This window comes from Lygodium microphyllum, chromosome 23, assembly GCF_053477565.2.
Source record: "Lygodium microphyllum isolate KBCC chromosome 23, Lygodium_microphyllum_v1.1.10, whole genome shotgun sequence".
NCBI classification, from domain to species: Eukaryota; Viridiplantae; Streptophyta; class Polypodiopsida; order Schizaeales; family Lygodiaceae; genus Lygodium; species Lygodium microphyllum.
Window position 1 is genome coordinate 31216653 of NC_141157.1, and position 21751 is coordinate 31238403.

A 21751-nucleotide genomic window follows, 5' to 3' on the forward strand; every position below is an offset into this window, starting at 1 on the left:
TTAAAACCATAGCCTCATAATTATGAGGCCTCGTCCTAAACGACTCGTCCCAACGAGCAGATTATGATTTTGGAGATCCAAGCAAGGTGGACTGTTTAGTGGTGCACATGGGCAAAATTGAAATGGGGACTCCAACATGTTAAACCAAAACATTGAATATACTTGGTGAAGGGGCCAACAAGATGACTCCCCCAAAAAGCAAACCGCATTCCATCCCAATTCAGTTCCATGAAAGATGTATTTTTAAAACCACTTGAAATACGGTACAAATTACATTTTTTATATATTGCGTTTTTGAATGGATTATGTAAAACTTTAAAACAATACATCCTTGAGTATCATTATCAAGTCTTTAGTGAACCTTTCATTTATATTTGATAAGATAAGATTAACCAAATACCCCAATCTTATTTATTTAGTGCTATATGATAGTTGGACTATTTAACTATTTTTATATCAAAGATCCTTAGATGAGACTCTAGTGGCCCCTTGAATTACATACATTGGCATTGAACAATGGTGTTTGAGCATGTGAGGAGACATTGCAAAATATCCAACACACCTTGGCATTTTGCAAGTTTTGGAACTGTGAAAAGAAAGTTTCCAATATATGTGTAATAAAAATTTAACCAATTGGGAGAGGCCACGTGTAGTATGGGGAAGGCATACCCACACGTAGGCGGGGGCGCGCGTGATTGGATGGAGAGAACTCGAGCAAAAGGACGAGAAGTAGTAGACTTCTGTTGATTCACAACAGCAGACACCGATCTCTGCAGTGACCAGAGAGAGCTGAAGGTACTGTCAACTGTTCATTATTTCAACAGCTCTCTCTCTCTCTCTCTCTCTCTCTCTCTCTCTCTCTCTCTGTTTCTGTGTGTGTGTGTGGAGCTAAGCAGAACATCTAAACCACCTCTCATTGCTTGCATTGGCTCCATTCTTTCATATTTCTCCTTCTTGAGCTTCTGTTTGTCTAGTTCCCTTTTTGAATGCTAGTTGGCGATCATTTCTTCACTGACATGTCGATAGGCTTGCTTTGATTTTGCTTGGGCAGTTCTATTGGGCTTCCATCCAAGCAATCCTCTGGCACCATCTAAGATGTTAGTCACAGCCCCATGTCAGGACCTTCTCAGTTCTGTGGGTGCATTCCCTGTTGAGCCATCAGTAGCATCTGCAGCGGTCACATGCTCGACCTCCGGCATTTCCAACTTTGAATTCAAGAACATCTCACAACAAAGAACCAGATGGAAGATACTATGCCAAGCATCCAAGAAGTCCGCAGGCACCGTTGATGATCGCCCTCGGCTGACTCAAGCTAACCCTCAAGTCAGTGTTGAGTTTCACAATGATTTGGATGAAGCTCAAACAATTATAAAGATTGTTGCACCTGGGAGACCAGGCCTCCTCCAAGTAGCCATCGCTGTATTGAAGGACCTTGGATTGAAGGTCACGAAAGCCACTGTGGACTATGAAAATGGTGTACTCTCAGAGAAGTTCTGGGTGCAAACAGTGCTGAATTCTAAGGTTCAGGACATGAAAGACATGAAGAATGTGCAGAGGGTCCTTCTTAGTGCTTTGGAGGAACCTGTGACTAATACTGCAGGTAATGTGAAAAGGCTTCCACCAAAACTTTTCAACAAGCGAGAGCCGCCTCCAGAGGAATCTTTTGAATTTCATCGGAGGACTGATCTTGTATATCGCCTTATGAATCAGTATCTGAAAAATGATGTTGTATCCATACAAAAGAGTATCGTCGACCATGTGGAATATACTGTAGCCAGATCAAGGTTCAGGTTTGACGACTTTGAAGCTTACCAGGTATCGGTTTGATGCATCTATCTCAAGGTGTTGGATAGTGTTCAAGAAACCTAATTCTCAGTTCAATACCAGTCGTTGATTTAACTCAATGGTTAGTGAACAGGGTCCTTATAAGAATAGCTGGATTTCTGCTCGGAAGAAAGGGCTCCCAAACACAAAGAAAGACCTTTTTGCCTTTCCTCCATTCTCTGTGCATCTTACTTGATTTTTCCTAGTAGCCTCTCCCTGAGTGAATAATATCAAAACTGATTGGCTGAAGTGCTCTTTGCTTAAAATATGCTGTAACATGAAAGCAGTGCTTGGACCTCCTCTCCTTAATGGTCCTGAGATCAATACTTTTCACATCAAAATTTCCAACTTTCCACTCATTTCTTTGAAAGGTGCTGTTCTGCTCGGTTACAAGGTCCAGTTCTCTTAAATATGCTGTTCTGCTGGGTTACAAGGTTCATTTTCTCTTAGACAAGCGACTCTCCTTAAATCCCTAAGACCTGCCAAAGTTTCCTAATTTTTTAATGCCATCATCCTTTAGTTGGGCCTGTGAGATCCCTGTGTTTCTCTCTCCTAGAAGCAAACAATCTGCCCTAGGCATCTAACCAGAAGTACTTTTAATGGCCCTGTGTTCCCAAGATGGCTGAGGCTCAGAATAAAAGCCATGGACTCTTGGCTTAAAAGTCTCTGTGATATTGACTGCTCAAAAGTCTCTGTGATATTGACTGAGGGTGGAGGCAAGGGAGCTGAATGGGATCGTTGACACACAATGACTCAACTGGCCACACCTAAAGTAATAGCCAGCGAATGTTCCCAACTTTAATTCATAAACCAAAGCATAATGTCAGCCACGAGCCTGGAAATGTAACCTCCCGGGTGGAGGCTTGGCTATACTCACAACTGGCAAGCTCTGTTTTTGTTCTCATAATCCAAGAAAGGCCACCAAAACTTGTCCCGATAATGTGAGGCCAGAAGAAGGAGGCGCCAGATATGCAAGGGGAGGTTCACCACTACTGCCCACATGGGACAGGTCTGCCAAAGGACATCCTCGAATTCTTCCAGGGACCACCATCAAACAACATGAATTGGTTGTCTGTCTTTGAACAAAGAAGTGTGCTGCAATTCGCTGCAGCACAATGCCTGTCCCTGACTCCCTAGAACTGCCATTGCATGTTCTCCTTCTGCAATTCAATTGCTTTTCCTTGATTAGCATGAACATAATCACTCATCAACATATTAGCCTGAGAAAGCATGTGCTGGAACTACTCATTCCTCTCCCCTGGAGGAGGATGAGAACCCCCCTCCAATTGAGGGGTCCCCAGGATTTCTGTCTCTGAAAGATCTATAGCCAGCATGCAGCACTTGAGGTTCTTCTCCTTTTCCATCATCCTGAAATTCCTCTGCTTGAGAGTCACACCCAAATCCACTTATTCTTTCTGCATGTCAGCATCAATGTCCTAGAGTTTTGCATTTCTAGTATAAATACCGAGTTTTGCATTTTATCAGATTCAATTCTAAAAACATAGTAGATCAGAAATTCAGATACTGCATGAAACGGGCTGCCCTTGTCTATTGCCCTGCACAGATGGGCCTGCCAGAGTTTTGCATTTCCAGTATAAATACTACCAGAGTCTTGCATTTCTAGTATATGATCAGACTCAATTTGGAAACCATAGTAGACCAGAAATTCAGACACTGCCCAAAACAGGCTGCCCTTTTCTATTGCCCAGAAATACCTGCTGCAGATAGGTATGCTGAGGACTTTGTGAGTGTTGTAGACAATGGTGTGGAACCTTGATGTGAGGCCCTCTTCATGCTCTAAAACAAGCGGAGGTAGCTCTTCCCCTAGAAGAGTCTCTAGAACCCTGTAGGTAAGCAAGCTGGTGTAAAAGACATCATACTTGGGAGATGGCAACTGAGAGTAAGGAGAATCATTGCCATGTCTTGTGACGAGAATGTCTTGCCAAGGGATGCAAGCTCATCCTGGTCCTCTATCAATTAAGAAACTTGCCAAACTAGTACTCCATAACTCTTCAAATAGACCAGCAAACACATGAAAACTCGCATTTTTCTTGTTGGGCTGTCTGAACGGAAGGATAATCACCTACACCTTGCATAGAGAAGTTGTAGATGCCTTGGAACACTTTATAGAATGCTCGATCAAGGTAGAAAATCTGCATTCTTCGTGAGAGATTTGCTCCAAATAGCAAGCTGAGTGTGGTCTCCCCTTTGTAGAACCTCAAAGTCCTCACTTTGGTGATGACACCATGCGAGAGTGCGCATTGGAAGAGTCATGCAACCTTTCAAACCGGTACTCCATAACTCTTCAAATAGACCAGCAAACCCACAAAAACCTCTTGCACTTTGGTGTTGGGCTGCTCAAAAGGAGGGAAAATCTGCCACACTGTGCAAAAAGAAGTCATAGATGCCCTGCACAATTCGTAGAAGGCCCAAAACAAGGAAGAAAATTTGAGTTCTTCTCAAGAGATTTGCGCTCGACAAGGTGAGTGTGGTCTTCTCTTTGTAGAACACTGAAATGTAGAATGACCAGTCAATTGAGGCGGGGGCAACTATAAATAGCTAAATTTGCCAAAAAATGGCCAATTGCATAAATCTGGCGTAAAAAATGTTGGCCAACCTCTGTCCTACTATAAAAATTGTTGATTGCATCATACTAGCCGGTGTGCATTAGGGCATGTCTTGCGCTTCGAAAAACACTTGTACATGTTTGATAGTGAGATTTTTCCATGCCTTGGCCGTTATGAGTTGCTAGGGGGACCTTGCTCCTTCACAAAGTAAGGCCTATGGATGTGAGGGATATGCTGCAAATACAAGAGAGTAACAATCATTTTACACCATTGGAAAATTCATCAAAGAAAATTTGGATTAAATATTCTCTTTTACCAAATAGAATGTGATATTCTTTGCTCCTTATGCCTCCTTTATTACTTGAACAAGATTTGTAATTGAACATTTGAACTGTTTTGGATATGTGTATATTATCTTTTGTTGCTTGAGGAGTTTTAGAAAGACATTGAGGTGTCTCTAAATCTCCATCCTTAGAAATGCAAGTCGCGGTGTGCTTGCAACATTTGTCGTTATTCCACATAGCTCTCTCCAATACTTCCAAGTAATGGTTACCTGTTTTCCTATACGGTTTCCTAAAAAGCTTTTGATTTTTGAGCTTTCCATTGAGACATTAGCCAAGACATCTCTTGTTTTCTTTGAAAGTGTTGGATCTATTTTTAAGTGAACTTGACCTCCATGAAAATCCATTTTCGAGAGTGATGCCTCATATTTGTCAATACACTCATCTGATAAAGACGAGGGCTTAATCGAGCATGCATAGTCAAGATGCAATTCGAGAAGTTGTTAATTATTCTAATTGCTGTATGTAAAGTACAAATATGAACATTTCTAAGAGAAATTTAAAGAATGGGATCCCATATGTCTTCTATGTTTTTAAATTTACTCAAATCTATAGAGTCTCTAGTTGGGGCTCTTTTTGTAGGGCGCAAGTTGCTCCAATCTTTAGACCCAACACTTTCTATGCAATAAACACAAGGATATTTTGCATTAGCCATTGCATATTCCAAGCATACATGTGATATTTTTTAAGTCAACGCTCATATGCCATTCCATATTAAAATTACCAACCCTATCAACCATCAACATTTTTCCTTCACTTTGAGACTTAATAATGTTTGGCCCAGTATAAGTGAACAACCATTTCAATGTTTGATGATTCTTAATTGGTACCTGGGTTGCGCCAACCCACCAAATCTCCATCTCAGACTAGAACTTATGCATTGGTGCTTAACCCCCACCATTGCTGTAGTCCAATACCTTGTCTGTGATGTAAATGTTAACTCTTCATTTCCTGTCATTTTTGAATTTGTGCTTCATTTAACTTTAAGGCAAACTTCAAAACACTGTGACATTTCTCTACTGTGAGTCTATAGATGTGGACCATTGCAATCTGCACTTTTCTTAAATAAACCTATATATTGTTAAACACATTGCATTTAAAAATAGTTTTCTTCAATATGAATGTACTTCCCAAAAACATGTGGAATCTTACGATTCATAGCGGTCCTTGCAACCAATAGTGCAAGGGCCCAAGGCAATACAAATGCACTTATTCTATTAGATCTAAGGTTTTTAAACCATAATCTAGAGATAGCACGATAACCTTTTTGACTAATACCCACAATATCACATGTCTCTACAATTTCATTTGGTTTTATAGTGTCTTTTAAGTCCTTTACCAATTCATATTCTGAGGTGACTTAAGAATCCTCGAAATATCTTTCTTATTCATGGGCTCTTTTAAAAGATCGATTCTCTCCTCACTCTCTCAGATATTAATGCCTGATATATTAGAGATTTCTTTCCAAGATTTAATTATCTTTTCTTTACTCTCGCACATAAGCTAGTTATATTTTTTAACGGTCTCTTCCTCTCTTTGAATCCTATCGGAGTTTCCTTCAAGCGTGTTAGCTTGTCTTGTAATGACTTATTAGTATTTTTCAAAATGTTAATCTTATCAGTTAGCTCGGAAATGCTTGTTTGTGCAATTAATAATGCTTTTTTCATTTCGTGCATTTGAGCCATGTATGTGCAAGATGCAGAGCATAACCTTGTACAATAGCCAAGTATCTTGTTATAACCTTCTCCAATATATCTTACGTAGTCATGAATATTAAAAAAAGGAGGTTTACCTGTAGAAGAGTCCTTGGGATAAATATTTCCATTCACCCACAAATCTATATGATTATTTCATTGTATTTGCAATCTGTTAGCTTCCATCCCATCTATTAGTACTCGATGATGTATACTTCTCCAAGATGTATAAATTGGATCTAGTTGAATGGTAAGTTTGTACTTGCATTTATTTGCATCTGTATTACTTGAAGAGGTATTGCTAAACATTTTAGCAAATCAACCATAAATGAATCTCACAGTGATAAGAAAGTGAGCGCAAAAGAAGAGAATGGCGAAAGAGAATGGCAAAAGAGAATGGTGTATGAGAAGAAGACGTGGGAGTAAACGAACATGATTTTGGTGCATATATCTTGAAAATACAAAATCTCCCAAGTTTTAAGATTAAAACAGCCGAAAAGGTGACTTTGATATAAATTAAAAGATGAGGGCAATTAATGGCTAATCCCTTCAATAAACCAAATATTCTCTCATTAATCGCATTTGAGCAATCAAATTTGGCAGTTTCAATTTTCCAAAATCTCAACTAATTAGCAACTTAATCATTTTCTTAGAAGTGCCTTTTTTGAAGCGTTTTTGTCCAAAACACAATCTAAACCACTGAAAAAGAAATATAGAAGCTGGAAAAATAACCAACCAATGTGAACACTCTTAAAGTCAACGAAAAAAAGAAATGCGTGCTCTAAACAAAGCTATCCCCTTTGTCAAAACACATGACAGATTGAGTGTTGGAGCTCCAAATGTCCTTCTTTGACTCAGACTAAGGCTCTAAAGCAGGAGATGATTGTGCAAGATATACACGACTTCTAATTGTGAAGATATGCTAGGGTTTGCATTGAGGAAACATAGCATGTACAACAAAGACAGAAACATAAAGACTTAGATAGAGACCAGCAAAACTCAAATCCTAAATGCAAAACGTAGAACACAAAACGTAGAACACAAAATGTAAGAAACTCAAAGCTCAAACAAAGAGAGAAGAAACTCTGAAGTGAATGAATGCTGTAAATGAATGTAAAAGTGCACAGAATGCCCAAGGACAGAGCAATGCAACGTTGGAGAGTGATGTCCATTGGAGATGGATTCCAAGTGTTGTGACCACTAGTCAGAGTACAGAAGTTGAGGAAAACACCAAATGCTAATCATTAGAGGTCATATAACTGAGGCAACAGTAGGAAGGTGCCAGGAGTAGAGAGTGGTAACAGAAAGTTGCAACCATAGTTGTAGGATAACCGCTCGGAGGGAGAAGATGATTGCCAACAGGGAGAAGATGGTTGCCAATTGCCTCTTGGGAGAGAAAAGACTGAACGTAGATTGTAGGCCTGACGCCTGATGACGAGGGAGGGTACCTCTTGTTGCCTAGCTGATGGAGAGTTGAACTCACAAAGGAGGTAGTTTGTGGGCTGGCGATGGACCAAATGCAGCAGAGGAGTGAGAACCTGCACTGAAGGGATGAGGCTGAATGGTGGGCAGCCTATCTATTTATAGATGTTGAAGGGTTTCCCAAAAAATTAAGGTTTTGGGGTCCACTAAAACTCTCTTAAACTACGTACCAAATTTGTGTTTTTCATTAATTAAGCATGTTTTGGGGCTGTTTAAAAATGCTAATCAGCTGTAAAGTGTGTTTTAGCTCAACACCCCTTCTCAAGCCCAAAACTGAGTCTTAAAGGGAAGGTTGGCAATGTTTACCCTAAGGCATCCCACCCCAAAGCAACTAGGGCATCGGACAAAGGGTGCACCTCGGCTGCCTAGTGGCCTACCAAGACTATAGAGGCGATTGTTATCTTACCAAGGGAGTCAAAGTAGTCATCCCAAAGAGGATAGGGCAACGGACAAAGGGTGTTCGTTGGCTGCCCAGTGGCCTACCAAGGTGCTTGGAGCAGAGAGCGGCAGCAGGAAGCTGCAAACGCAGTTGTAGGATGGTCGCGAGTAGGGAGAAGATGATCACCAATTGGGAGAAGGTGGTCACTAGCTGTCGCCTGGGGGAGAAAAGGCCGAATGTAGACTACAAGGTTGATGCCTGATGATGAGGGAGGGCTGCCACATGTCACCTGGCTTATGGAGAGTTGAACGCACGAAGGAGGTAGTTTGTGGGTTGGCAATGGTAGATGGACCAAACGCAGTAGAGGAGTGAGAACCTGCATTGAAGGGATGAGGCTGAATGGTGGGCAGCCTGTCTATTTATAGATGTTGAAGGGTGCCCCAAAAATTAGTGTTTTGGGGGACCATTGAAATTCTCTCGAACTATGCACCAAATTTGCGTTTTTCATTAATTAAGCATGTTTTGGGGCTGTTTAAAAATGCTAATCAGCTGTAAAGCGTGTTTTAGCTCAACACTAACAACCGCTCTGATCTTCTTGATCTAATAGAGCGGTGATCTCTAGATGAATGTGGCTTTGGACTTTGATCTTTGCATCGTTCTTTATGACGATCTAATTGGCGGGATTGCTTCTTTGAATAAGATAGGATGAACTCTTCATTTGAGTCATCAAATGCTTCGAACTGGTACTCCACATCTCTTCAAAGAGATTGGCAAACACACAAAGGTTGCTGAGTTTTGGTGTCGGGCTGTCCGAATGGAGGGGAAATCAGCTCCACCTTGCAAAAGGAAGTTGTAGATGTCCACATACTTCGTAAAAGGCCCGAACAATGCAAGAAATCTATGTCCTTCAGGACAAATCTGCTCCAAACAGCAAGTAGAGTGTGGTCTTCTCCCTGTAGAACCTTGCAGTCCTCTCTTTTCGCGATGATACCATAGGAGACTGCACAATGGAAGAACATGAACACAAAGAGAGAAGCAAAGAGAAAGACTACCATAAAAGAAGAGAATGGAAGAGAAAGATCTGCACTGAACTCCAAGAGAATGCTGAACACAATGAGGACTGTTCATGCATGTAGCCTTAAGTGTTAATTAGGGCACCAGATCAGGCCGATGACAAAAGACAGCATCTAATAACAGAAGAGAGTTCATTATGCCAGAGTATGCTGAATTTGCAAAAGAAGAATGGTGACCAGCCAGTGGAGAGTGGCTGTAATTAGCCAGAAAAGCTGAAAACTGGCCGATTGGTGCTAGAGTATGCCCAAAAAGCTGGCTGACATGCAAACTGCAACAAAATAATGCAGGAAATGCTGATCACAATTATATTGCTGGTCATGCTCAATCGCCATTGTGAATGCTGCCTCTAGTCTCCTCACTGAAAATGAAATGCACTGGATTGGAAAATAACCTCAGCTAGTGTGTTCGCAATTGCCATTGTGAATGCTGCCTCTAGTCTTAATGAAAATAAAATGCACTGGGCTGGAAAATAACCTCAGCTAGTGTGAACACACTAAGATGCTCACTGAAAGTGTAATGCACAATCTAGAATGGGCAGAAAATAGTCAAAGCTCCAATGTCTTTGTCAAACTTTGATGGACCTCACGACTAGGAGATGACGGATTGAAATAATAAAGGCTAACAAGCTCTTGGTGAAGTGGTATTGACTCCAAGTATGTTGCCTCCATTGTGATGAGCAACTCATGCTATCTGCAATTGCATCCATGGTTTGCATACAAAGAGTCTTCGTACAAAGCAATCATGGTCAGAAAGAGCAAATCCTTGTAACCTACTACTTTGGAATTCTCTGATCCAATCACTCCTCACCTATCATTGAGAGTTGGCTCTAACACCAATTGTAAGATTCTGAGTACTAATGCACAAACCAAGCAAAAGATGAGGGAAACCAAGAAAGGTAGAGATCCTCAAATCTTAATTACAACAGTTTAATAGAGATTTGTAAAAGTATTAGCTCCGAGGGCCCAAGCATGAACCAAACTCCAAATCCACGAAGTCACCTAGCTGTCCTATTCTGGACAGCTCTTCAATTCATCTCGATCTGCCTCGAATTGTCTTCACCTCGATCAAGGCTCACCTTTGTCTTGTGAGCATTCTAGGTTGCGTGTAGACTCCAAATCCACTACGTGATCTAAGTGTCCTATTTGGGACAGCTTTTCACTCCCAACTCAATCTGCCTTGAATAGTCTTGACCAATCTAGGAACACTTAAGCTTGCTTCGATCTCACATTCACTCCAGCTTGTAGATAGACTCACTCTGTGTCGCTCCTCGCAATTTAACACAAACAATAGAAGAAGAAGAAGAAGAAGAAGAAGAAGAAGAAGAAGAAGAAGAAGGGATTGCTGATCACCATGATGCACCACCACAATGATCTCGCATGTTGCCATCGGTCTGTTTTCATCCACTCTAGGTTCAATGCATAGCCGACACCCATTATGAAGTCAAGACTTCTACGTTTGTCACTTTCTTCAATTAATTTAATGTAGCTGACTTGTTTGATTGATGTGCTACATCATTAATAATAAAAACATGTAATTTTCACCCTTCATTTTTTGAGCCGATTTGCTGCCATGTTTTGCAAGACACATCTTGTTGCTCACGACCTGCACAATCTGCTGCCTATGATTTGCTAGTGGTTGTGCACGTGTCTCACCTCTTGCACTATCCTTCTCATGTGCGTTCCCTTGGCCATGTCTTTTGCCTTCGCCTATCCCATTGCCTACCCGACCTATGAGCATGTGTATGTGGGCGGTGCCCGGTATGTTACATCTACTTGATTAAAATATTATAATGGCCCAAATTTTTTAATTTGAGTGTAATACGATATAGTTCAACCAGCAAAAAATTGTGAACTCACTTGAAAAAAAGATCTAGTGGCGGGCAGTTAGATGTCATTGTATTGGCCCCTCCACTCTAGTACTTTATGCAATGCTTTCTATAGTGGCAGTAAAACCAGTTTTCTCCAATTGACTAAGATGCTTGAAGACTTTCCAAAACATCTACATTCTAACGTCAAGATGCTTGAATCATGAATATAAGTTTGAGCAACCAAGGTCTCCCCATTTGACATTCTAAGACCTTGTAGGTACCCTTGCAATAGATTATCCATTTGTAAAACAACAAAACCCCCCCCCCCCCCCCCCCCCCACACACACACACACACACACGCACGCACACTATGCGTGACTTCTGGTGCACAATACATAAAATACCGTTTTAGATGATATGAGAACATGAGATTTCTTCCTTAATATTGTAATGTATATAGACAATAACAGAATTTTTTCGAAGGTTATTTTCAGTTTTCCTTTTTTGGGGGGAGGAGTGGTTTATGTATCAGTGTGGTAGGAGGACGACTAACTTTGTACTTTCACTGTAATTGCAGGCCACAGCCCATAGCGTACGCGATCGTCTGTTGGAAAGTTGGAATGATACCCAACAATTTTTTAAAGACAAGGATCCAAAGCGACTCTTCTATCTTTCAATGGAGTTTCTTATGGGTGTGTGAAATGAGCAGCCAGTAAATTGTTATGCTGGTGTCAAAAGCTCATAATTCTTGCAAAAACTACCATCTTTCATTCGTTTGAACACTGCTTATAGTAGTTTTGATTTTTAGTTTGGACTCCATCTTTTGTTTCACTAGCTCTGCCGACAGAATCTCATATGTGGAAGACAAACTTATATATGAAAGAAGAAAGGTGAAACTGTGAGGAGAGTTCTGTTAGGTACTGCTTTGAAGGCTTGAGAGAGTCAAGTGGTTAATTGAGAGTCCCATCAGCACCTGTGAGTCAACAAGTCATGTGATTAAGGCTTTGCTATGAGCTTGTCTTATTTTCAGTGGAGTATCTTTTGAGACGCTACTTAGCAATGCTTTGAAGATCCAAAGAAGATGATTTGCAACTGTATTGAGTTAGGATTAGGCGGAAAGCACGAAATCCTAAAGTTAAGGGCACTGACCGCTATGAGACTTCCAGTTTGAGTTGGGAGCACTTTTCAACAGGTAAAATATTTCAAGCTGAAAAACACAACTGAATACCGATGTTCAATAGGAGACTTCATGTTACAAGATCATTTGATTCCATTATGAGAATCTATGTAATGACATAGCTAAAATGAGATGCCAGCCATATGAAGGAGAAATGATTCAGCCACTGAGTACATGGCCTTCCCTGACAATGCTAAGCTGCCAAGGGCACAGGTATTTGGCAGTTTCTTGCCCTTGCAGATATAGAGAACCAGCAAATAGTAGATGGGGGAGGTTTCTGTAAGTCAGATGATGGCAGTGGTGGGAGAGGGGTCGTAGGAGTGACAGAGACAACAAGAGGAGGAAGAGATGGGAGCAAAGGCCACTTAGGGGGTGTGGAGAGTGATGAGACGTCTTCACCTGGCTGCCTAGCCACAGGAGTCCTCCCCTGTTCCCACAAAGGTCCAGGTCTCCCAGCTATAGGAGGTTCTCGTAGGTGAGGTGCAGGAGGTTGAGTCCTCAGAAACAGACAAAGAGTAGCTAGTTGGAGCAGAGACTACTGCATGCTAGACAGAGAAAGCAATAGATTCCCTATGCTCCCATTGGGTGGGGGGGGGGGGGGGAGAGGGGGGGGAGAGAGGGAGAGAGAGACACTCCCTGAAGCCTGCATAACCTGCACCGGGCAGGTCTGTTTGACCTGGAACCTGCGTGACCTGCACTCCCTGCATGACCTTCAGATGAGCAGACTTAGTACAGATTGCATGACCTGCACAATTGCATGATCTTCAAGACTATCAACAGACCAGGAGAGGAAGGCCAGAAAACCTGCAGACAGTGGCGACCTACCTGTAGATAGTGACGACTAGGAGGAAGGCCATGAAACCTGCAGACAGACCATGAAGAAGGCCACGAAAGCTGCAGACAGTGATGACCTGCCTGTAGCATCACAATTTAACTGCAACCGTGTGTAGCATCTTGACTGCTCTTTGGAACACTGGGGATCTGCCTGAAGCTTCATGACTTGCTTCATAGAGAGAGAGAGAGAGAGAGAGAGAGAGAGAGAGAGAGAGAGAGGTACCTTTTTTTTCGTAAATAATACAATTACCTTTTACGAGAGAGAGAGAGAGAGAGAGAGAGAGAGAGAGAATTGGAGAGAGAGAGAGAGAGAGAGCGCGATGGCAAGAGAGCACGCGATGGTGGATTCCGCCCTGCTGCCGGCCGTCTGACCTGCGTGTCCTGCGTGTGGTCGTCGCCCGTCAGCCCTGTGTGTCAGGTTCCCTGTTGCCGTCAGATCTGGGCCCTGTGGGCCGTTGCCTGTCCGCCCTGCATCGCCTGTTCACCCTAACCCTGCCGTCGCCTGTTAACCCCCCTAACCCTGCCGTCACCTGTCAGCGAGAGCTGCACCCTGCCTGAGTTCTCCCCTCAGGCGTCTGCCGGGTCCGTTCTGCCCATTCGCCACAGTGTTCCACGCGCTGGTCGTCCTGTGACTACCCCGTCGACCCCTACTGCTTACTGGCTGCGACCTTCCTTCTGGGGTCGCCCTGGTTCGCGAGAGAGAGAGAGAGAGAGAGAGAGAGAGAGAGAGAGAGAGAGAGTGCGATCCTGTGCCTGCGCGTGTGCTGCTTGTGTGACGAAGGCCTGCGTGCGTAACACTGCACCCCTGTGGGACTGCGACCTGTGAGCCACCCGTTTGCATCTCAGCTGCCTGCCGCCTGCTCCTGCAGCGATTGGCAGAGAGAGAGAGAGAGTTCTTGGCAGCGAGAGAGAGAGAGAGAGAGAGAGAGAGAGAGAGAGAGAGAGAGAGAGAGAGAGAGAGAGAGAGAGAGAGAGAGAGAGAGAGAGAGAGAGAGAGAGAGAGAGATTTCTAACTCAGCCGACAGTGATCTGCACTGTGCGTCAGTCCTCCTTCGAGGTTAGCTCGTCATACAAGATGGCTGGTTTGGATCTGGATTTCATAGACCAAACGGTGGCAGCACTTGGCCCGGATTCTGATGCTGAGGAACCGGAGGATATGGTTCCGTGCACTGAAGAGATGCCCCCGGGTCCTGACATCCAGCCTGCGGGTAAATTTACCAAGCATACCTCGGAAGCGATAGGTGTTATTCAGGATCGTTCCTATGCGCAGGTTGCTTCGGATTCTGTGGCCTCTCAGGAGGTGGACTGGGAGCATCTGCTGGAATTTGCCAACACTCTGCTTGGTGAATATGTTCAACATAATCAGGAAGCCTTCTCTGACTCTGCACCTGACGATGTTCTGGAAGCTACCGTCGACCCCAAAACTGTCCTACGCTCCTTTTCGGTGTTTTATGATCGTGCTGTGATACTCTTCTTCACTGGTCGAATCCCGCTGCTTTCCCGTATTCGCCAATGGCTGCAGAGTCTGCTACAAGGGGAATGTGTTGAAGAGATTTTTGTTGGGTCCCGGGGTTTTTTTGAGGTCCTCTTGAAAACTGAGACGCACCGTGCTGCTCTCCTGTCTAAACTGCCTTTGTTTTTTGATCGTCGGTTGGTTCATGTGGTTCCATGGCGCTCGATGGCAGATTTTTAGCGCCTCCTGCAACGTGAATGCCCTGTGTGGGTAGAAGTGGAAAATTGTCCGGCTGTTTATTGGCCGCTATTGAAGGATGCTATGGCCGCTGTGGGCACGGTTCTGGTCCCTCCCAGTCTTCGGGCTGTGAATCGCAACCGCTTGTGCATGTTATGGGATACTGCACGGAAAAGGCCTGCTTGGTTATGCCTCAATTGCTCTGGCATGCATCCGTTACACTTTCGTTTGAAATGGGGCAATTTTGCAGGCCATTGCTTTTCCTGTGGACAGTTGGGGCACTTTATGGCCGAATGCCCAGAGCAGCAATACATTTCAGATGCGGGCCATGTTGCTTCCCCCATGGAAGATATGGTGTGTGATGCTCCGTCGCTGGATACTATCCACTCGCCCCAAGTCCTGGCCAAAGGTAAACAACAGGTTTCGAGTCTGGATTCCCGTGCCACTGATTGGGTTGAAGTACGTGCAAAAAAAGGCAACAGGATTGTTGCTGGCATGGAGAGTACTGTGCCTACTACCTCACAAGATTCCATGCGTACATATATGCGCAGGAAGGAAATGTTGTCTTCCGAGCGCTCTGCTTTCGCTATGGTTTCCTCAGCCCCCCGTCCTCAGCCCGCCACGAAAATGTATTCAGATCGTCTAAAGGGTCCACCTGCAAAGCTGGCTTTTGATACCAGAGGCAACGTCATTACCCCGTGGGACTGTCGTTATCCACGTTCCAACCCCAAGCAAGCAGATATGCCGTCTACTTCCAAATCTGGTCCTCAGAACTCTTTTGCGGTGTTGGCTGATTTCTTGGATGAGGGAGTCCTGGATATTCTCGCCGACAAAGTCAAATCGAGGCAAGCTGTGCCTCGTACCTGATTGTGTTTTGCATACACATGAAAATAGCCACGTGGAATGTGCGAGGAATTTGTTCTCGACAGAAGCAACATGCCATGTGGACTGCATTGTATGAAAATCAATGGGATGTCCTGTGCGCTGTTGAGCACAAGAGTCACGGTGACGCCGGAAAAGTTGTGGATTGCCATGGCTTTCGTTTGTTCTATGCAGGAACACATGCCATGCATTATTCAGGTGTGCTCATGATTGTACATGCCAAATATCAGCCTGTTCTTATTAAAAATGATGTTCATGGTCGCTTTTTGGTGGTTGAAATTTTATTCGACGGGGAAATCTTATGGTTACTTGGCCTCTATGCTCCGAATGATTCGTTATCTCGCCGGGAGCTTTGGCAGACTTTGCAGACTTCCTTGTCACTTGGCAGACGGGGCTTCTTCATGGGGGATTTCAATATGTGTGTTGATTCTTCCCAGTCCACATCGGAGCACTCGGTAATGGATGCGCCGGAAAGTCGTATGTGGCATGAGTTGGCTCTTGCTGTTCTTAAGCAAGATCTCTGGTCCTGGCTACACCCGTCTTCTACAGGATTTACTTTCCATTCGGCCCAGTATGCCACAACATGGTCGCGGTTGGACCGTATATATATCATGCAGAATGATGATTTTCTGCCTGAGATGCTCGAAATAAAAGTGCTGCAGCAATATGCCTTGTCGGACCATTTCCCTCTGCAGTTCGAGTTGCTTGCACAATCCATTGCACCTTTCAAGCAATTTCTGGAGAGACTCCCTTTGCGTTTCAACTCATCCTACTTGAAGCATGCAATTTTTCAAGGCTATATGTAGCAATTGCTTGACAGATTCTTCTTGGACTTTTCCTCTCAGGGCACTGCGTCATTTGAAAGATTGCTCTCTAATGTGCAGCGGGTTGCTCGGAAGTATGGGATCTACCATGCCTCTCTTTGTCGGCGCCGTCGACAGGTAGCGGAGGACCTGCTGGTTTTGGTTCGCTCCCTGCTGGTGGACACTCCGGATGATGCATTTCTGCTTGCATTGGCCATGCGGGTGGCCGATCTTATTAAAGAATTTTAGTTAAAATCGTATCAGCAGGCCAAATTGCAACATGTGACAGAGACTTTGCAAGATAGTGCATGTCAGACCCATAAGTTCTTTCGCGCTCTTCATGCCTCTCCTGCTCGAGAGAATATGACCAGACTCGAGGATGCAGAAGGCCACCTTATCCTGGATCCACAGACTATTGTGCATATGTGCAGGAATTATTTCCGTGACCTTCTCGGTTCCGCTTCTCCACCTTTAGCCCAAATTACTCAGGCCCGTTCGGTTTTTTATGACCTGGTCCGCAATCAGCTTCCGCAGGACATGCAAGCTACTATGGAGTCAGATATTGGTGAGGCAGAGGTTATGGACGTCTTGTTACACTTGCCCAAAGATAAAAGTCCGGGTTGGGATGGTCTCACCAATGAGTTCTTTGAAGCTTTCGCTACCCAACTGGCGAAACCATTGCAGGCTTTGTTTTAGCATGTGTGGGAAACGGGGATCATGCCTCCCTCATGGAAACAAGGACTTATTAAACTGCTTCCAAAAGTTCCTTCGCCATCTAGATTGACACAGTGGCGCCCAATTTCTTTGATGGGTTCAATGTACAAAATCTTTTCCAAAGTAATGGCGAATCGGCTCCATAAGCATCTCCCTGTCCTTGTGCACCCTCTCCAGTATGGTTTCATTAAGGGCCGAAATATTCTACACAATGTTTTGAATGCCCAATTGGCCATTGATTATGCCAGGCATTCTAATCAGGAGGTCGTACTGATTCAACTGGACCTAGAAAAGGCTTTTGACTATCTGGACTGGTCTTTCGTTGCTGAACTTATGTCTGCTATGGGCTTTGGTGCTCGTATGTCTCGTCTAATCTACACCATTAGTGCTGCGGCGTCTTCGCGAGTCATGCTGAACGGAGGTGTTACGGAGCCATTTGTTCTTGCCCGTTCTGTCAGACAGGGGTGCCCTTTGAGCCCTTTATTCTTTGCCCTTGCGACACATCCAGTTCTTTCCATGTTATCACATATGGCCGCCTCTTCTTAGTTGGCCAGACTGTCGCTTCCTACAGGACAGCACTTCATTAGCCAATCCCTGGCAGATGATACCTTTATGATTTTGCGTGCGGACAAGGATAACCTTCGAAAAGCATTGGATGTTTGGGGTCTCTTTGGTCAGGCGTCAGGCCTTCGTATCAATGCGCTCAAATCAGCCATTCTAAGCTGCACGGAGTCGGATTTGCAGTCCTTGGACTGGCAGGGTCTGGTTGTTCCTCGTGGCTCCATTGTCAGGCAACTTGGATACCCTTTGGGTGTTGATAATCCTCCAAAGCAGCTTCTGCAGTGGATTTCTCAGAAAATGGTGGCTAAGTTTATGTATTGGAAGTCTCAGGCCTGGCCCTTCCATGTTTGCCTCAAAGTAGCCCAGATAATTATGTTGCCAATGCTCACATATTTCTTGCCATTATTGCCCTGGACTACTACGACTCTGAATGCTCTTACTCAGTCTATTCGCTTCATGCTATGGAAGGACTCATTGCATGCAGGTATTTCCTGGATCTCGTGGTCGCATGCGTGCACCCCCAAATGCATGGGTGGCGGAGCTATTTTAGATGCCTAAACTCACATGTAGGCACTTCGTTGGTCTCTTTTCTGCGCCATGTGCTCGGATCATCATCCGTGGGTCGCTATAGCCTGTTATTCCCTTGAGGGCCATGGGCTTCTGCATGGCAATACCCAAATCCGGAGTTCTTGGTGGCATGTTCTTAATGCTGATTCACGGTTCTCCAGTTCTTCTTCATCACTGCTTACTCATTTGGTATGTTCCTGGAAACACGTCCTTCAAAAGGCTCAGTGGCATCCAACGGAGGATCGCTTGGCTACTAACTCTTTTCAATTGGAATTACTGGCAGTCTTGCGTTTACTTTCGTGGGATGGTAAACATGAGCTTAGACCACAATTCAACCGGATGGCACGTTTGGGCTTGTCTTCGGTTGCGGATGCCACCCTTGCCAGTCGCAATGTGCTTATATCGTTTCGTACAGCTAGGAGGCTTTTCAGGATCCCTCGTGGATATAGGCCTTTATGGGAACAGCTTTTGACGGTGCTCCAGAGCAGACAACCCTTTCCTGCTCTTGCTTCGGATCATCCCTGGCAGGATTGGGACCTAGAAGGCCGGCTGAATTTGAGCAAAGCTTCTGCTAACCAAGTGTATCATCTTCTGATTAAAGATCATCAATGGCTAGTTACTAAAGCGAATGCTTTATGGGGATTGCGTAAATCCCGGTCATGGTGGAGGGCAACTGTGATGGAGGGCTGGTTGAACAAGACACCCTTTAAATATAAAGTCTTTCTTTGGAGAGTGATGATTGGGGGTCTTCCGCTTGCTTCGGCTCTTTCCAAGCGACGAATCTCCAATGGCACCTGTTTCTTTTGCACCACTACTATGGAATCCGCCCGCCACCGATTTATCTCTTGCCCCGTCGCTCAGAAAGTCTGGTTATTTTTGTCGGCTGTTTGGCGAGGGGTGGTTGGTATCACCCTGCGCCCCTTTGATTGGGTTTTTGGCCAGCCCAAATACCCTACTCCCGCACAGCCACATATAAAGCTCATGTATCACTTTCTTCGATACTGGGGCTGTTGGCATAACTGGAGAGAGAGAGAGATGACAAAGACTTGGCAGATTCGGATGGTGATTCGTTAGCTGAAGACCTTGGGCCGTTGCTGGATAGTGATGAGATGGGCAAACGTCGTAGGATGTCGGTTGAAGAACCGGTCTTAGGCCCGAATTTGCCTCAGCCTGAGGTTCATGTTTCGTGTTCACAACTTGACGGGTCTCTACAGTTCATGTTGGCCACTGCCAATCATCTTATGTTGGATTATGTCAATTGTAATGAGGATAAAGCTAACTTATTACCGGATGGGGATCAAGCAGTTGCAGTCATGGGAACTGACCTGGTCTTACAGCAGATTGCTGCTTTCCATGAGAGGGAAGCCATCTTTTATTTTATTGGAAGGATTCCTTTGATCACTAGAATTCGTGCTTGGCTGCAGTCCATGCTTGTCAGTTTTGAACAGTGCTCAGATGATGCTTCAGGGCGTATGCAGGTCCCCCTGGTTGAAGAGATTTATGATGGCCCGAAGGGGTTCTTTGAGGTTCTTTTTCGTTCTGTGGAAGTACAGGTTTTTATTATGCAACGTTCAATATTTGTAGGGGGTCAAAGGGTCACCACTCTTCAAGAGTGGGATTATAGTATTGTTTGACCAGGTCATAGGAAATCCCTCACATACTGCTTGATTGAATATATGTGCTACTATGGGTGTTAGTATACCATAAGTATGTGAGAAATGTTGTACCACTAGGCCATCCTCATCCTGTGTTCTCCCATTTCGTAGTCTGTAAATTGCATCTTTGACCATTTTCTAGGTGAAGAGAGACCACTTTGTTGGCCTTTAGGCATGTGGGGGCTGCATAGATGGCTGTCCTGGCACATCACATAGCTGTTTCCCATAGTCAAGGCAAGGATTTGGTGATGTGTTTTTAGAGGGGCTGTCTCTCATGAAACATCTTCCATGCACTTTTGTACCCTTGACACACTACCGCATGTGTTTGGCCATCTTAGATCCTAAAAGAATTAGCATCATACTCCATGAGCAGCTCGAGCTGTAGATCTTGCTCACCAACAGCAGCTGGGTGCCAACAATTGGCACACAAAGTACCTTTGATTTGAAGGAATTGCCATGTCCATTTGGAATGGTTTGAACCTCTCTTATGTCATGAATGAGGATTGAAGAATTCTTGCTGGTGTAGACATTGCCTTGCATGGAACTCAAATGCAAGATCCCATCCTTGGAGAGAGTCATGTGGCAAGAAGCACCACTATCTATAATCCATTCCTAAGAAAGGGGAACCAACAATATGACATTTTGGGAGGATGGAGACTCTAGAACCTTGAGATGCAGAAATGCGGATGACAATGGAGCAGTCACTGCTCTAGATGACTGAGAATCCTTCTTGGATGGCCCCTTCTTGTCCTTGGGCAGTTCTTAAAGGGACCTGTCTTGCCACACTTGTGGTAGGTGGCATCCTCTTTCTTGGATTTGTTGTCTTCTTTTCCTTCCCCTTCTTTGGGCTAGAGTTTTGACTTGTCAAAGCCTCCAAGTTCCCCTCGGGGTTGGCTGTTGCTGTGCTAAGTTGATTTCCACTTGCCTCCAGCTGCATGGACCACAAAGTCTGCACCTGCTTGCTGTTTTCCCTTCTCTGAGTTCAACATGGTCTGATTTTTAGAAATTTGGGATTGTTTACAGCAATATTCTTTGCTGGTATAAATAGGGCAGGTGGCCATCTTGAGGTAAAAATGCATTACAAACTGATTAGCTGTTTAAAACAGCCCCAATACATGTAAATTTCTAAAGTTTCATTAAAGGATGTGCGGTCTTGGAGAGTTTGTGTCCCATAAGAAAAACCCTAATTTGGGAAGATCCTTTCGCATCCATAAATAGACAAGCTACCCACCATTCAGCCCATCACCTTGTCTTGCCGGTTTCAGCCATCAGCTCTCCCTCTAGTGGCCATGGTTGTACAAGCCACTATTGTGGTTCTTTCTCACAGCTCATCTTTTCTATAAAGATGCTACCTTTTAACACAGCCAGCTTGGAATCACCCCCTTAACCTTAGTTTATACCTAAGTTGGAAAATCTAGCTGTCTTGTGGGCTGTTCTGTACGTGATAGTCCTACAAAGATCAGAAGATACACTTTCTATGATCCAAATGCGAGTTGGTTTTTAACATGTAGACAAGGTTATGATTTGGGTACTTCTGTCTTTAACACTGAAATTCTTTCATGTTTGTCTGATCTAGGACGCTCATTGCAGAACAGCGTCTCCAACCTTGGCATCAAAGATCAATATGCTGAAGCTCTCCAGCAACTGGGATTTGACTTGGAAGTCTTGGCAGAGCAGGTTAGTTTTTCTTATTAATATTC

General features: G+C 44.2%; 1 protein-coding gene across 7 annotated transcripts in view; it reads left to right on the forward strand.

The window, feature by feature from the left end:
• The first annotated feature begins 704 nt into the window (after positions 1 to 704).
• The window catches only part of LOC148016020 (uncharacterized), a 70818-nt gene continuing 49771 nt past the window's right edge, over positions 705 to 21751 (forward strand). For 4 of the 7 annotated variants that reach the window (XR_015688186.1, XR_015688185.1, XM_087664746.1 and 1 more), the window contains exons 1-3: positions 867 to 1815; positions 11746 to 11860; positions 21628 to 21728. Coding sequence is in view for 2 of the 7 variants with exons in the window: in XM_087664746.1 (XP_087520872.1) it covers positions 1096 to 1815; positions 11746 to 11860; positions 21628 to 21728 (936 nt within the window). In the remaining 5 variants the exon portion in view is untranslated. Of the gene's footprint in view, positions 796 to 866; positions 1816 to 11745; positions 11861 to 21627; positions 21729 to 21751 lie in introns of those variants that run through there. The other 3 variants (XR_015688184.1, XR_015688182.1, XR_015688183.1) reach the window with 2 other exon arrangements.